Source organism: Rhamphochromis longiceps, linkage group LG10 (assembly GCF_057381845.1).
Source record: "Rhamphochromis longiceps isolate RC_006_pf linkage group LG10, R_longiceps_female_GT1.1, whole genome shotgun sequence".
In the NCBI taxonomy this organism is placed as follows: Eukaryota; Metazoa; Chordata; class Actinopteri; order Cichliformes; family Cichlidae; genus Rhamphochromis; species Rhamphochromis longiceps.
In genome coordinates this window covers 3,042,492-3,059,107 of record NC_140566.1, presented here as the reverse complement: position 1 = coordinate 3,059,107, position 16,616 = coordinate 3,042,492, and the positions used below count along the sequence as shown (strand labels likewise).

Below are 16,616 nucleotides of genomic sequence, written 5' to 3'. Positions count from 1 at the left end.
CTTCACTCATGCCACCAATAGGTCGACTGTCCCACCAGGAAATAGAAGATTCTGGTGCTATGGAACTGTCAAAGATGCCGACACTGATTCCGCTTCTAGGGGCGTCTGATCGTAGTGTGGTTTATCCTGTCTATGAGAGGCTACTGAGACAGAAGAAAGACCCTACACTGACATGACAATGTGTGGCCGGGCTGCTTTGACTGCACTGTATGGGAGGTCTTTGAGAGTGCTGACATTAATGATCACACTACACATGTGACTGATTATATTCATTTCTGTGTGGACTCTGTGGTCCCAACCAAAAGGATTAAATGATGCGAATGACAACCCTTGGGTGTCAAACAAGTTCAAAGACCTTATAAGACAAAAATGCTTTCAGGAGCTACAATGATACAGCCGGAAGGGACCTTTAGTACAGTTAAAAGACAGAAGGCACTTTGTCATCAAGAAAGCCCAGAGATGCATTACTCTAACAACCAATGCCCCACATAAGGATAGGGGATAGGCTTCGCTTGACCTGCATGGTCGAATCTGAAGATTTTTAGATCATCTCAGTCTTGTGATACTAAATATTTAAATTTGGAAAGTATCCATAATTGTTCCTGTTCCTAAATCTCCTAGACCTTCAGGTCCCAAAGACTTTAGACCTGACCTTGCATCACTGGTCTTGTACATGGGATCATAAACTTGGCATCAAAGAGACCGCTGCAATTTGCCTACCAACCCTGTATGAGGGTGATTTATTGAACTATTTTACGTATTGCACACACTACTTGTATTTGTGGCCATTTCCCCGCCTTTTAACTACGAGTTGGGTTAAAAAATTGATCTTTAATTGATGAAAATTGGTCTTTAAGTCTGACGTCATTAGCCGTTTCCAAGTCCAGATCTTATAAATGGGCTAAACTTCAGTCAGGAGAACAACTGAGATAACCCATCCACAATACCAGGTTAGTCATTACTATACTGCTGCATGGGCTGGAGTTACATCGTAAGGGTTTAAAAACTGAGCTTTAAAAGTAACAGTGGTAATAAAAACCGAGAGAGGCCAACAGTGATCACTGACTGTTTTAGGGGCTTGTTCAGATTAAATAGAACAAGATACAAAGCATTAAAACATGTTTAAAACACAACAGACTTATTAAACACAGAGTAGTTTGGACCCAGAAGCAGGATTCAACACATCATCACTTAAAAACCGGATTGTGATAAATAGCATGGAGGTATTCTATTGATATAGAGACGCCAAATCTCCGTATTATTTAAATAAAATACTCTGGGAATACTACAAACAAGAGGGTTAATCTCATGCACCGTCATCCTTCAGGAAGGTTAGCTGAGCAAACATACATGAAATCAGTGCAACCAAGAAAACCATGCAACACTGGACACACTTAGCTTGACAGAGCATATCACAACATGTTTAAAAAAAAGTAATAATCCCAATATATCGTATTGTGATGATATTGTATTGTGGGGTGTCTGGTGATTCCCACCTCTACTTTTAACAGTTTTACTGAGTATTTTAACAGATAAAAGGGAAACAGAATTTTCACTTCTGTCTTGTTTAGCTTTCGAGATCAAGGATTTCCCTGGTAGTTAAACCAGAGTAGGAACTTTACTTTCAGACAAACTGACAACTTCCACAGGCTCCCCTCAGGACTGTGTTTTCTCTCTTGTGTTGTTTATTTGGTACACCAATTCCTGCACAAACACTACTACCACTTCAGTGAATCTCCTACATGATGGAAAGGAACAGTAGGGACCAGATCCGGACCATTTCATTAAATGCTGTGAGGTCAGGCCTTGTTCTCAACGCAGCAAAGATTTCAGGGGGCAACAATCATCCCAGCACACTATCACCAAACAGCTGATCCAGTCTGTGACTGAATATCAGTACCTAGGGGTTATTCTTGACCACATGTAAAGAACTTTTCAAGGAAACTTGTATCTTTCAAAGCGGGCTCTAAAATGCTCCACATGTTCTACTGTGCTTTTACTGAAAGTGTTCTGACTTTCTTAATCTTTTGTTGGTTTGGAAATCCCTCTGAGGAACACTAAAAATCTGTAAGAAAGACAGTAACAGCATGAAGTGAATTGCATTACAGAGTTAGGAACGCATTTATAGTTATGGTGTTAGATGTTAGGCAAATACTGTTGTGGGTGACGAGAGGCATCCATTTGCCTCTTCTTTTAAAGTGAAACCATCTGGGTGGCGCTATTACCCCCTGTGCTTACAAAACACAGGCCAAACTGTAATTTATTCCTCACGGCACTTAATAGAGCATTTGTAGCAACAGATGTAGAGGGTACCAATAACAAGGTTGTTGGATCAATCCGCAGTTCATATTTTGAAATATACTGAACCCCAAGTTGTTCCCAATGCATCCATCAGGGTGTGTGTGAATGTTAAGAGTGCATAAAGCGTTTAGGTATAGATAAAAACAGGGTTTGGATGCATTTGATTGGGTGAATGAGGCTTGTAGCAGAAAGTGCTTTGAGTGCTCAAAGTGAGTGGAAAGGCACTATACAAGTACCAGTCCATTTACCAGTTCAATTTTTAAACATGGGAAACACATACGTTTCCCAGCTAGTTTGGACAAATCATCCTGTAAGGTCCAATGAAAGGGTCTTGATGTATTGTATGCTTTTATGCTGATGTGTTTGTTCTTTGTTGGTGTATGGAAATGCCACGTGGTTTCTGCAATCCAATTTTCTCATCATGACAAAGGTATTTATCCATCTAGGTCTCATGTGGTTAAAATGAATGTGCATATAGCCTGCATTAAGAGGTCATCATCAGGTTTTTTAATGAGATCACAGATAAACAAGAGGACCCATGTTAATTAAACAAATACAAAGGAAAAGTGTTTTAAATGAAATCTCTGATACTTTTTAGCAATTTATGGCCCAAACACAAAGCCAGTTGGTTTCCACTGTAATGCAGTAACTGCACACGATTAAGAGATAGAAAAACCCAACTATTTGCATGGCCAGAGTTCACAGATAAGCGTAAACAACAAATTGGTATACTGATTCTTTAAAGAGCAAGTAATGTGTGTATTTAGCTGCAGTTTAAGTAAAAGATTTTACTTACACACCACCCTCAAAAAACTGCATATCAGAGACTTGTGGTTTCCCAAAGTAAAAACAAAAACACCCAGTATACAGGATAAGATTGGAATATGTCGATAGTACTAAAATGAGGACATAGTTTGAATCATTCCAAATTGCATTATCAAAGTGTCCATCTAATCGATCCAGCACCTATCTGGGGGAGAAAAGAGTTACACTTAGTGGTGTAAATACATTATACTGTCTGTCATTTCACTGAGAAAAGAAAATCTAATGGTGCATCAGTGACACCCACGTTATGAATCCCAAGAATTTGCAGATGTCAATACACATTTGCGAGGTTTAACTACCATTAAGTAATAGTAGTAGTAGAAGATTTAAGTTTGAGGATTCATTTTATGCTGTAGGTTAACTCCATATTTTGGTTCCTAATGTTCAGTTTAGTGGTCTGAAGCAGGATAACAGTTGAAACAAGTCCAAGAGGTTCCTGCAGCACACAGACCTCTGGCTCACTGAAGCGAGGAAGTGTCATTTATCTCAACCCTAATAAAGATATTTGAAAACAACATGTTTTCTACTACAAATAATACCCAGCCAGTAAACACTGACGGAGATCTGTCGGTAGGAGACTTAGTTCCGGTTTAAGGTACGTAATCACAACGAGAGAAGCCTACATGTCAAATGAATGAAAGCACGGAATTTAAAAGTCTTCCACTTAATCCCCGGGGTTGAACGGACCAATAACGCATTCAGTCTTGAAATGCTTCAAATCACATTAAAGCAGCCGTACGAGAGCGTTTAGTGTCAAATTAATGACACGCTGTATGCTGATTTTACTTAGCTGTCACCTGCGTGCTGACATGACGCCAAGTTAAGTTACCATTAGCAGAAGCAGCTTTGTACATAAATATGTAGAAAAATAATGCGATATGGCAGTACCATGAAAAGGCTAGGCTCCAAAAGCCAAACTGCGACCTAACTGGTTTCGGCGTGTCTGGCGAGTCAGACACACTTCCATTTATTTCCAACGGGCTAGCTAACTGCAAGCTAGCAACTGCTAGCTAGCTAGCCTGCCAGGCCTGCTGTGGACCTCCGGGCAGCAGTTACAAACTAGTACATAACACAATATGGGAGCCCGGTCCAAGTTTTCCCGAGTTCACCTGAATGAGTGTGATGACAACGAAAGCTCATGGGATTTGCATTTACCTGCTGGGATGTGAGCTCCACATGTAGGGCTCGAGAGGCTGAAGCTCCAGAGTTGGTGACAGAGGCGGCGGGGATAGCAAGAACCCGACCGGTGATGGAGTTCATCCTCCTGTCGGCATCTAGCAGCAGCCCCTCATTCAATAAAGCATCCCATCTCAGACATTCACGACACTTGGCTAAAAGTTGACGAAGTTCCGGAAAACTAACAAAGACATGCAGACACGAGTGTTTCTGTGAGGAAAGCGCTACAACAGCTGTCAGCTAACCAACAGGACGTAAACAAACTCTCGGCTATTTCGCTACGTTCGGAAATCCGTCTACGGAGAGGAGGCGCGGAACTTCAGTTGCTGATTGGCTCAAACCAATATCCGTCGCGTAAAGGCGGTGCCTGGTCGTGAAAATTCGCGTTTCTATTGGCGGTATCATCTGTTTGTCTCCCTGGAGGGGACGAGCATCCGTTGAATTCTGTCAAAGCTGCAAAATATGAGGAAGTTGTATGGTACAGCGTGACATGCAGGTGACAGTTTAAACGGTAGCACTGATCTCATAATCTCTACTGGTACAAAGACAGCCAGCGACCAAAGCATTTAAAATGTATATGCAAACTGATATGAACTTTTTTCGCTAACTTTCAAATCACAGACAGTATAATACGAATACACAAATAGAGACAGGAACTAACTGCAGAATACGCGGGTAGCTTAGGCAATGTAAAACTTAAACACACACATATTTAACATATTAGCAAATTAGTCGATGTTATATTTGTTAGGCCTCTCTTAACGTTGCATGCCAATTTAGATTCTGGTCTTGTGTTTTGCGTGTAACTCAGTAGTGTAAAGTTGAAATTCATCTTTAAGTACGATGACTTGTAAATCCACCACCTACATGTGAGCAGCACAGTCAGTTATTTCAGCTTCATTCACACTGACTGCAGAACATTAAGCAACCACTAGGGGGCTGTATCAGCCACATTAAATAGTTGCGCTTCTACAGGGCCAGGAGACTGAAGGCTGCAGTCAGATAACGACCAAAAGTAGCTCCTATCTATCCACGTTGTCACCTTGACAAAAAACGTTAAAATGTAAAAGAACTTAGGGAAAATAAAAATGGACGTTCTCGATGGACTAGTCATACACTTGATGTGTTCTTATTGGTTTTTTAATAATGTTGAAGATGTTTTAATAAAGTCATATAAAAGAGAACCAGTAGCAAATAATAATAATAATAATAATAATTAACAAGGTTGTAATTCAGATAAATAGGAATACAAGGCATATAAAGTGAAATAATTGCGTTTTGCACTGAGATGTGTTGCTCCTGTCATATTTTTTTTCCAGCTGATAAAAGGAGCCAGAGTACTTCCTGTCTTTATTAAGGCTTTCTGAGACTAAAGTCAAATTAACTAATGACCGCACTAAAAAAGGCCATAAGAACAAGTATAACTAACAGAAACTGAATAATGGAAAACCTTAAATGAACTTTGCGCACAGGCTTTATTCCTCAAACATTTTCAGTTTCACTTCTGAAAACAAGGCAACGACTCCATAAGCAGTAGATACAATGTTTATCATTCCGTTGTAGGTTTAACAATTTCAAAACATGACATACACAAGAGTGTATATGGTTAGTGCATAAAATGGAAAACATACAATTAACATTTACACGGTCACTTTTCATGTTGATCGTTTTTAAATGGGGTGGAATAATCCTCAAAAATATTCAGTTCAGTTTTATTTGCATAGCACCAGCAGATGTGGAAGCTAAAGTTTAAAATGGTCCCAGTGGTAATTAGCAGCAGTAGGAGCTGTAACCCTGAAATTGGAAGAGTGGCTCCAGAAAACTCCAGGTATAACATCAGAGGTGTCAGTCCAGAGGAACAGACAAAGTACGGCACAGAGCCCTAAACTCCCAGGTCTCTGGTAGAGAACGCGAGCTTGAGGATCACATCTATATCACCTGCAGGGAGGGATGAAAGGGAGGTTTTTTCCTCCCATAGAGGTAAATTGTGGTTTCAGAGGTATACTGTATGGCCCAGCTGGACTTTGAAAGTTTTTGCTGATAAGAGAATTGTGGATAATATTAAATACTCTCCAGCCAAATACTGTTCAAAACAAAGCATATATTTGGTGGGCGTGCTCCCTACACAGCACATACATAAGACTCAGATTTAGTAAAACATTGACATAAATGTGGGAAAGACTTCAAAGACACACCACACTTTTTTTCTGAAAACTTACAAAAGTTTAATTTAAACATCAGCAGAAAGATTATGCAACTCATCACACAGACAAGTCTCGCTGCTTATTGCTTGCAAATCCATTGCACAGGTATCACACTGCTCCATAGTAGTCGTCACAATGCTCAAACCAGTGAAAATTGCATCTGTAAATTCAGCCAATTCTGTTACACTTTATTCCCATCGACATGACGCACGCTTGCTTATTTTAAATGATTCCCCTGAAAGATTTTTTATAAAACTCACTGTAAACTGGAATCATCAAACATCAGGATTCCATCCATCCATCTTCACCCGCAAACATCAGGATTTTCACCCACAAAACCATTTTATCCTTTTCAACTACAGCTCAAAACCTTCCAAGACACTTAAGTTACAAGAAATCACGTAGTTTACACTGCATACATTAAATGTATCCACCCAGATAGAAACCCTGTCACCAGTATGAACATAAAAAAGAAAAAGAAATAAGCCAAGCAGAGCAGTGCCTGTCTTGGGGGGGGGGGGGGGGAAATCTTTGAGACTAAAACCTCAGAGGGTGATGTAAAACATCAAAAGTGCACCAGAAATATTTGTTGAGACAAATGCACTAAAATAGGCATTTCCTTGCTACAGAATTCAATTAACACTGTAAGGCTTATGTCTTATGTCTTATGCGTTTGTGCATTCACCATACCTGGTAGAATTCCTTCACTTTCGGCCTTTAACCAGCAGGAATCACCACATGTCTGTGGACATCATATGTCTTTGGCTCGATTAATCTTTGGGCACTACCCAGTGATAAAGTGGTACCTTTCATTTGCATTGTTTGTGCGTTCAGCGTGTAGAGTTGTAAAGGAGCTCAGGAAGAAGTCCTGCAAGTTACCTTCTGGCTCCATCTAGTGGAGCTTAGCGACCACTGCCTGAAAGAAGCAGTTAAAACGTGACGCCCAAGTTTTAAAAGAAAACTGGGAGGGGAAAAAAAAGGCACTGATGAGGCACTGTGGGCAACCAGACAAGAGCAGCTGGGAAAGGCCACCATTCATTAAACCTGCCATTGCCTGAGAAAGCACTATGCGTGTGTGTGAGATGGCGCAGTGAGCAAAGGTTTCTTCAGTAAACATGCAAAATGTGTCATCTGCAGTCCAGAGATAATCTAGGCACCCAGGTGCGATGACGAAGGTGACGAAACGAAGACGAGGCGAGGGGTTTGGAGATGCACAGTTCGGGCCATTAGCAGCGACCCGTCATCTTCCTAGTGGATGTGCAGGATGTCACTCTCTTTCAGACCAAAGCGGGTCTTGTACTTGTCAAAAAGGCACTGGAGGGACTTGATGTACATTGCATGGTAGAGATCCACCGCTTCCTCTGATGCATCCTCAATTTTTGGCACAGTGATTGGCTCCCCAACTATTAAAAAAGAAAAAGAACACAGGAGACAAACAGTTAAAACAAACAGTTGAGCAAATATTGACTGTGTCCTATGAACTGTTTGGTTGGTCACTGTCCTACAAAAACTTTAGTAACACAGCCATGTCGAGGTCAGAGAAAACTAATCTGTACCGTACAGTCAAAGCAAACACGAGACAAACTTGCCTATGGTAGTGATGGGCTTGGAAAAAGGCACAATGCCCCAGGAGCTTCCAAAGAAAAGGCACGGGGCAAAGCCCAACATCTTCTGTAACTTCTTTTGCAGAGACCTCCAGACGGTCCCCTCGTCGAAGATCACCTGCTTGTAGGCGTCGTTCTCGCCGAAGGAATAGACTGGAACCAGATCAGCCCTGAGGGAACAAAGCAAGTGACTCAACACACCTGCCCGACCGTGAAAAAGAACAACACATCTATGCGAAACATCTAGAACACATAAAAGGTCATTGAGACTTATTTGAGAAAAATGTCAGTTAATAAACAAATATTTGTTCACTGTCCTCTTGCTGAAGCTTTGCAGTTGTTGTTCACATGACCAGAAATGTGGTTTTATGGTTATATTATAATCCTATCTGTGAATCTCCTGGTTTTAAAAGCAGTAATAAGAACAGAGTTTGAAGCGTTGCACACGTGTGATAACCACCACGTTCCTTACATGTCTCTACTTGCCTGAACGGCCAGCTTCAGTTTACCAAATATTCAAAAATAGCCAACAGGTTTGGATTTATGGTGCAATGTGCACCATCAGGAATCGGTGCAAGGAACACGGACAGTTTGTAAAAAGCATTCAATGTCCCTGTGGGGAGGAGCAGCCACGTTTTTGTATAACAACTGTGGAAGGTGTTATGTGATCGGGAAATTTCTTAAATCCACCCTGATCTGTAACTAAGCTAGAGTCTGAAGGTTTGCAGGGGCCGTTTTTAGACCACAGAATCAGTCGTTTTTAGAGAGAGATTTTTTCCAGCTGTTTGTGAAAGATTCAATCTGGTTTTCCATCCAGTATTTTAGAAGAAACAATCAGAGCATCAATCCCTTTGACCAAAAATAAACAATAAATATATTTGTTAAAGCGGACACTTGTTTTGTGACGACACAACACATCATTCAGCTGGTTGCAACATCGTCTCTATTTCATAAGCACTGAAACAAAGCCTTAGAAGTTCCACAAAATCAATCCAAAGTGACCCAAATTCACATTTGAGGCTTACATCAGCTGCTGTGCTAGCCTAATTGTAACGAATAAAGGTCTGCATAACTGCGTGTCTTTTCCAGCGCGTTCTAAGCTTCTTTGGATAGGGTGCACCCACTGATATGATAATCCTCGGCTGTATTTGTGAAGGAATGGGCTTGTTTGGGCTGGTGAGATAAACCGAGGGCCCTTCATGCTGCAGTCTGTCTCATTAACGCATAGCCAAGGGGGGAGCTCAAACTGCCCAGCCCCTGAAAGTGAACTATATGTCACGAGGAGCTGAGCAGGGACAACACTGCACATTCATAGAATGATTTAGCAGCTCTCTCTTTGCAAGCATGTGGCCTTTCTGGGTATAATAATCTAGGATTTTGTTATTCCCGTGAGGTGCCGCAGCTCAGGGAATGACATTTTCCCATTCAACAACATATTGTGCGGGTCAGTGAAAACCACACGTGCTCGTGTCTGAAAATGCGCAGCCGACTCACCCTTTCCGCAGCGCTAGCCTAACGAAGCCTTTACGATTCTTCAGGGTGACAGAATTCAAGCCGGGTGTGCACTGCAGAGACTCGGCTGCCCCTCCGACAACGATAATCACAGCATTTCCCGTCCCATTCTGTGACAACAGGTAGTCGATGGAGTTCCTGTTCACAGGGCAGATACCTGTGGGGGGGCAAAATGTAGGTAAACTGCTCATTACAACTCAGATTCACTGAGTTTTAGGTCTCTGTACGAGTTACACACCAGCCTTTTGTATGCTTTCTATACCATATTGTGCATTAGGCAAAATCCACCAATATGCAGAAGAAATGTTAAACATTCAAAAAAGAAAACAAGAACTTATTCCACATGTAAGGGGCAAAAATGAAGCCTGAAGAGCAAACAGGCCCTCCAAACAGATGAAGCTCAGAATCAGTCGATCGATGTCAACTGAAGCCGCAGCAGGACAAAGGTCAGCTCTCCCAGCGCTAGTTATCACTTATTTTGACATTTTAAGAATTCAAACAAGAATTTCTGGCTTCTTCAGTCAAATCTCACCTCCAGACATCAGATAGTCTCGCAGGATGGGAAAACGAAAGTTTCCTGCTAGGGTTGCAAGGGAAGGCTTGATGCCAGGGAATTTCTTAGAGAAGCCTGTGGCCTCCGTCCCAAAGTTGCAGAAACCACCAAAACAAAAGATGCCGTGGGGATGGTAGCCAAAGATGTAGTTCCGGCTGGGCAGCAGGTCGTGAGTTTTAATTAGCTGCAGGACAAAAAGGACAAAGAGTGGATAAACAGTGTGAGACCGATTCTCAGACGAGGACAAAAGTTTGATGAACATGGATTTATTTTTCTGCTTTTATCATGCATCAAACGGATAAGGTGCAAAAACTGAAACAGACTTTAGACGAAAACTAAAGCCACTGCATGATAAATGTGATTAAAGGTGGAACCCCCTCCCCTCAAAAAAATAAATAAATAAATACTGAAATGAGACCAATGTTCAGCGCCGTAATAGCAAGAATGCTAGCCTGAAATGGTGTGTTCAAGAATTTGTGATGTCTAATAGCTTACAAGGGTCAGATTCACCCTGGGCACCTTTATTCTAGACCACTGCGATGTGAACTAAATGGCATTTGGCTCGAGGTGCTCGAAGCTCAAAAAGAAAAATTAAAATTGAAGCATTCACCAGCAGCGCATGTTTCCAAAGATCACGGCCTGATTACTCAACAGTTTAGGAACTAGCTTCTCTTTTATCAAACTTTAATCACCAACCATATTTCTGTTCAGCAGAAGCATCCTGTAAAAAGAAGCTTATGACATCATCTGAACTGTAATATTTACTAGCTTTTTGTTTGTGAATGAAGGAAAAAAAAAACAAACAAAAAAAACAAAAAAAAACCCCCAAAGATGGTTCAATTATACACAAAGCAATTCATGAATGAGAATCCAAGACAGTAAAGCAAAGTCCTGAAATATGAAGAACATAAATGGGTTCCAGTAACAATGTTAACAATATACGATCATAGCTGTATACTTTAGTGATTTTCAATATGGTAAATGGCCTGTATTTGTATAGTGCTTTACTCATCCAGTCATCCACCCATTCACACACTGCTGATGGCAGCTACATTGTAGCCACAGCCACCCTCGGGCGCACTGACAGGCGATAGTAAACATTATTGTAGGTATATTTTTTAACACTACATGTGAACATGGATGTGTAGACAGCCATTATTCATTGCACACACACACAGTATGATGTATACTGCTTTAGTAAAACTAGGACACTCTTATCAGCCAGACAGCACATACAATCATAAAATTAGGATCCAGTGTGCACCTGTTCAGGCTGACAGCAGTGATGTGTCAGCATTATCATCAAACCCATCATTGCACAATAAAGCTGTAAAGGTGAACATGGCCCATAAGAAAAGTGTGCTCTGATGTGCAGTGCAGACTTGGATCCATCACAATGTGTAAACAAAGCTCCATTAGTAGCTAGTCCAAAATAACAGCTGTGTAATCACATTAGCACAGGAGAACCCATTCAAGCTCTCCATGGCAGCGCAGGAGACCACCTGGCATATGTGGAGGATTACAGTGGGACTAGGGCAGCAAACACAGCACTTAACCCCTCGTACAGATCCAAGCAGAAGAAAAGAGGAGGAAGAAGAGAGTCACTCGTTTCAAGAAGGAGCAGCAGTAATATAAAAGAGTACCTGATTCTAGTATTGAAGCAGACTTGCACATCTATCCGTGCAACACATTTCATAACAAGTCTCACTTCGGACTTCCTTCGGTCCTCACCTCAACGGTCCTCAGTGTTGGCTCGGACTTTGACCGGTTGTTTCCAACTCATAAATCATCAATACTCGCCCTGTGACTAACTCATGTGTTTGTAGATAATTTCAGGATATTTTGAAGTACAAAAAACAGTAAATCCCTCACTTTGACTGTGAATGTAACAGCTTCACATGAGCGAATAACTAATACAGTGGCTTCATCTGTGTTAAACATGAGGTGGTGACATCAATGAGAAAGGCCCAACTACAGTGAAGCATCTAGATGACAAAGAATGAATGCTTGGTTCATCACCCTGGATTTAGCGCTCTTTGTTCTCAAGATCTGACCGACTTCAACATATTTGTTTAATAAATAAATTAAATAAGTAAATATATATTGCTCCTGGATGTTAGAGAGTGGAACGTTGGCCCTGTATTTTTATGACTACTGTGTAATGTGTAAGAAGACAGCTATCCTCCCTTTAAGCATGCTTTAACCGTGACTTTTGACTTCTTGTGTGACAGTATAGTGAGGAACAGCTACTAAACATCTGTACCATCCAACACAAAGCCCTTTAGCCTGACCAGGGATTTTATTGTCCCCTACACTGCGGAGTACCTGATGAGAGAAAAGCTTAGCACTGCTTCTTAGACCTTCAACTGGGGCAAAGTCTGAAGCCAACATCATACCCTCATCTTAATCAACACAGGACAAGTAAGAGTACAGAGCAGATGGCTCAATGCAGCCCCGATAAGCCTATCTGTAATGTTAAACGTGCACAACTAAACACATTTCACACAGGAGCAGCTTCATCTGACATAAGGGAGATGTTTAGGACCCATTTCCTGGAGTCCTGGCACCACCGTCGCTCTGCAAAGCTCCAGATTTCCCTATATTACAGATGAGTGCGTCAGCAAGGGAGCATCACAAAGATGACACATTCACCCACCCTGATTGGAAAGTAGTCTCGGAAATACGTCCACACTGTCCAGTTCCTCACCCAGGAGGACCTCCTGCCACCTGAGGAGAAAGTTACACATGAGTCACTCAGAGCATGCGCACAAAAATAGAACTAACCGTAATTTTTCGTAACAATTCAACCTTAGTTTTTTATTATACAGTTTATTAATCTGTCATTTAATTAGTTTTGCCCGGAAGTGCAGAGTGACGTCTTCAAATATTACCCAGTCAAAATAATCCGAACAACTGTCCTCTCATTAAGATGCTGAGAAATGAACCGAATATGCCTGAATAATAAGTTTCCGCACTACCCAAAATTCCCTTGAGCTCTACGTTTACATGTGCTGCCATGCTAGGGGTACAGTAAGGCTGTACACGGCAGAGCACTGTGTTGAGCTAAACCAGCATGCTAACATAAGCTAAGCCAGTAGTCTAACATGCTAATGTATAGCATTTTAGCATGCTAACATATAGCATGCTAACATAAGCTAAGCCAGTAGTCTAACATGCTAATGTATAGCATTTTAGCATGCTAACATATAGCATGCTAACATAAGCTAAGCTAGTAGTCTAACATGCTAATGTATAGCATTTTAGCATGCTATACTTTAGCTAACATGCCAATCTATAGCATGTTAGCTAAAGTACAAATTTTTAAAATGATGAAAAAGAAAAAGAAACTCTTTAGCCGGATTAAACTGTCATTTCAAAGAATGTGGCACCAACAGGTGGGCAATTCTTTGTCTAAGACTCAAGGTTATTATAGTTAACAAAAACTAAACTAAAAATTAAAACTAGATGTGGAAAAATGTAGTTAACCAAAATGAAAATAAAAACTAAACTTTTGAAAAAAAAAAATTAACTAATGAAAACAATTTGTGAACTTGTAAAGCTTATTAAAGTAAAATAAAAGGCAGAGGAAATAGCATTAGTCTAAAGCTTTTCTATCACCGGATGCAGAAATCCTCATCAAACGTGCCTAAAATCTCAACATTGTCATTTCACAAATCTCATTTTGGTTACTTCAAATAAATGAAATCATAAAAATAAAATCAAGAATTATAAGCAATTATTTTAGTTAAACCGCCACACTAGTTCACAGTGCCAGAAAGTCTCTCATTAAGACCTATAGTCCGGTGCAGCCAAAACTCAAACCATTAGGTAACAGTTTTGTTTTGTTTTTAAATTGACATCTTTCGTGGCTTGCCTTGTTTTGGGGTGTTCCAGTCAAAAATAAGCCAGGCTATATAAATGGCAGCAATCAGCCAGCAGTCAGTGCAGAAGATGTAGATCAGTAATGCAGTGCAGGCAGCACCTGGGGGGAGACGGGGAAATAGTCACTAAAGTTAAACCTGAATTCATCACAAAGGGTTAAGGTAATCCATCATCAGGGTGTAATCACACGAAAGAAGGCCAACAAGCCATCAACGAGTGTGTGTTCACTTTAAAGACTGATCTGACCTCCTTTACTTGTGACACTAATAAGTCAACTCTCTCACTCACCCAAGGCTAAGAAGGAGATGACCCACTGCATCACAGAGATCACCTGCAGATGCTTCTCCATCTTGGATGTGCAGGGCCATAACCCTGAGGGGAGGTCCTGCAGAGCGGAGAGGATGCTGGAGCCAGTGCCTTGAGACAAAAACAAATCAATGGATCAGGTATAAAAACAGAAGGAAGAGATAAAGATCACGCAAAAAAAAAATCTAGTCAACATTTCCCAGAAGAAATTCTTGCCTAGAGTTGATTTGAGTTAAACAAAGCCAAAGGTGGACATCAATCAAAACAAAGAGTTAATGATTTACTCCAGAACGGATTGCACCGACCTGTCCTACATCAATAATACAGTACATTTCCAGCGAGTCCAAAACTACACAGCCTCAGCTACTCACCAGGCTGAAAGAGTGAACCCACGCAGCTACGTGTGAGAAAGAAGCGCAAAGCAACATTAAGAAGCAACTAACGTGAGTCGAGGCCGTGTCACAGCGAGCCAATAAGAAGCTCTCGCACTCCAGGAAAACGCTGTCCTCTAATCCCATCTGTCCTCACTGAAAATAACCTGGTACCGGGGCTCGGCTGGTAATGCCTGCAAACTATGATGCTATGAGTCCTTGAGACTATCACAGCTTAAATGTGTGGCAGAGAAGTTGGCTGGAATTCAGCAGTGATGGTTAAACCAGCCTGCTTAGAGCTAGATCAAACTGGTGGGTAAAAGCTGAAACCAAACAAACAGTGTGATCTCCTGGAGAACAGGGGGCACAACAGGGGGGCCCACGTGCTTGGCTTTCAAGAGCCATCCTAGACCTAAACAGCTAGAATTATTGGACATGCAAGTAGTCGCCTCTAAATGCAAACAGCACAACGTTTTGTAATTAACACAATAACAGGCCCACATAGACACATCAGCTTGTGTTCGTATAGTTTCTAGTGTTCATTTAAGCTATGAATCATATTTGATACACAGAAACCAAATGGCATGTTTGGATACAGTAACACAACAGGGAACCCCCCACTACCACTCCTCCACCCCCATTCCCACAATAACCCCACGAATTATAAGCAAGATGCATGCAGAAAGCATGCGATTATGAGAGGTATGGTCACTTACATCCGTGTGTCATTATTCCATCAACTTTGAGCTAACTTGCAGCTGTCACTGTGTGGTTTAGGTTAAAAGCCCGAGTTTAGTTCCTCTCAACCAAAGACCATTCAGAGTGGAAGCGTGTTATAAGTATTCACAGAACACAAATCAAACACAGTGATTAGCAAAATACATAATAGCAAAATTCTTAGACAGTATTTTGAGCTTCTCCCACTGTGTCCAGATGAACAGAATCAACCTTTGGAGATTGATTTACCAGGATGATTGAGCATAGCAATATCCTATTAATTTCATTTCTGTTATCATAGTAAGTATTAAACTCCCGTTTTGTTTTGCATGCATTAAAACAAAACTCCAGGCTTGTTTGCGTTCCTATTCGTTTCGCTCCTTCACGCCCTTGGGACACTTTTGAAGACCCCAAATAACCATCTTACCTTTGATGAATCCCGAGTATGCAGCAAGTATGGTTTTCATAGCTCAGTCTTCTTGTTGGCTGATCAAAGTGCCCGAAAAACCTTTGAAATTATTTTTTAAACAATAATAAAATAAGTTAAAACATCAGGAGCTCCGAGCTTACAGCTCCGCTGTCATGACTGCGTTTAACAGCAGCTGACTGAAGAGTCCAGCGGGCATTTAATCAGCGCGGGGAGGAGCAAGAAGCCAGGAGGTACTGCGGGAGTCTGCGGACACCAAAGCGGAGGCAAGACTGCAGGTAACGTGGAGGAGCAGTGCTGCCGCTGAGCTGCTCTCTCTGTATTTATGAGGCCAGTCACGTGGGTCAGCGACCTGTTCAAAACATGTATTGACCATTCGTGCCACAGCTCTTCAGCATGCCTCATGGGACAGAGGAGCTGTGTACAAACATGTGTCCAGCTGTTTTATGGCCAGAAGCCAAGTAATAAACGGTCCCTTTCTCCTTATTTTAAAAAAAGTGTTTTGTTTTGGGGGGGTTTTGTTGTTGTTTTTTTTAGAAAGGAAGTCTGTTTTTAATCGAATTAAACTTTTATTCTTTATTATTATTATTTTTGTCTAAAATTATTTGTTCATAGCTATAAACCTTAAAATCATTAGTTTTACTACATTTAAGCTGCTTTTTAATTTTTAGTTAATTTAATAAAGCTGCTTACTTTATATCAGGGTCGTAGGTATTGACTGATGCCAAAAGCAACTCT

At 41.1% G+C, this 16,616-nt stretch overlaps 2 protein-coding genes across 2 annotated transcripts in view; both read right to left on the bottom strand.

Moving 5' to 3' along the window:
• Nucleotides 1–4,593, bottom strand: part of uvrag (UV radiation resistance associated gene) — a 98,035-nt gene extending 93,442 nt beyond the window's left edge. Inside the window, exon 1 of the mRNA XM_085419857.1 lies at nucleotides 4,282–4,593. Within this exon, the coding sequence (XP_085275983.1) occupies nucleotides 4,282–4,386 (105 nt within the window). The 5' untranslated portion in view covers nucleotides 4,387–4,593. The remainder of the gene's footprint in view (nucleotides 1–4,281) is intronic.
• Nucleotides 4,594–5,788: 1,195 nt separating this feature from the next.
• On the bottom strand, nucleotides 5,789–16,159 carry dgat2 (diacylglycerol O-acyltransferase 2). Its single transcript, XM_085419856.1, has 8 exons — nucleotides 15,879–16,159; nucleotides 14,346–14,474; nucleotides 14,050–14,157; nucleotides 12,832–12,902; nucleotides 10,155–10,359; nucleotides 9,605–9,779; nucleotides 8,096–8,280; nucleotides 5,789–7,909 (listed from the first exon to the last, which is right to left on the bottom strand). Exons 1-8 carry the CDS (start codon nucleotides 15,916–15,918, stop codon nucleotides 7,755–7,757), a joined length of 1,068 nt encoding a protein of 355 aa, XP_085275982.1. The 5' UTR covers nucleotides 15,919–16,159; the 3' UTR covers nucleotides 5,789–7,754.
• Nucleotides 16,160–16,616: the final 457 nt, after the last annotated feature.

Bases quoted from the DNA above. Each gene is read 5' to 3' on its own strand.
- dgat2 (XM_085419856.1), bottom strand. From the start codon at position 15,918: ATGAAAACCATACTTGCTGCATACTCGGGATTCATCAAAG. The intron at 14,158-14,345 runs GTGAGTGAGAGA...GTCTCCCCCCAG, and splicing joins CATCTCCTTCTTAGCCTTGG to GTGCTGCCTGCACTGCATTA. The intron at 9,780-10,154 runs GTGAGATTTGAC...GCCCCCCCACAG, and splicing joins AGACTATCTGATGTCTGGAG to GTATCTGCCCTGTGAACAGG.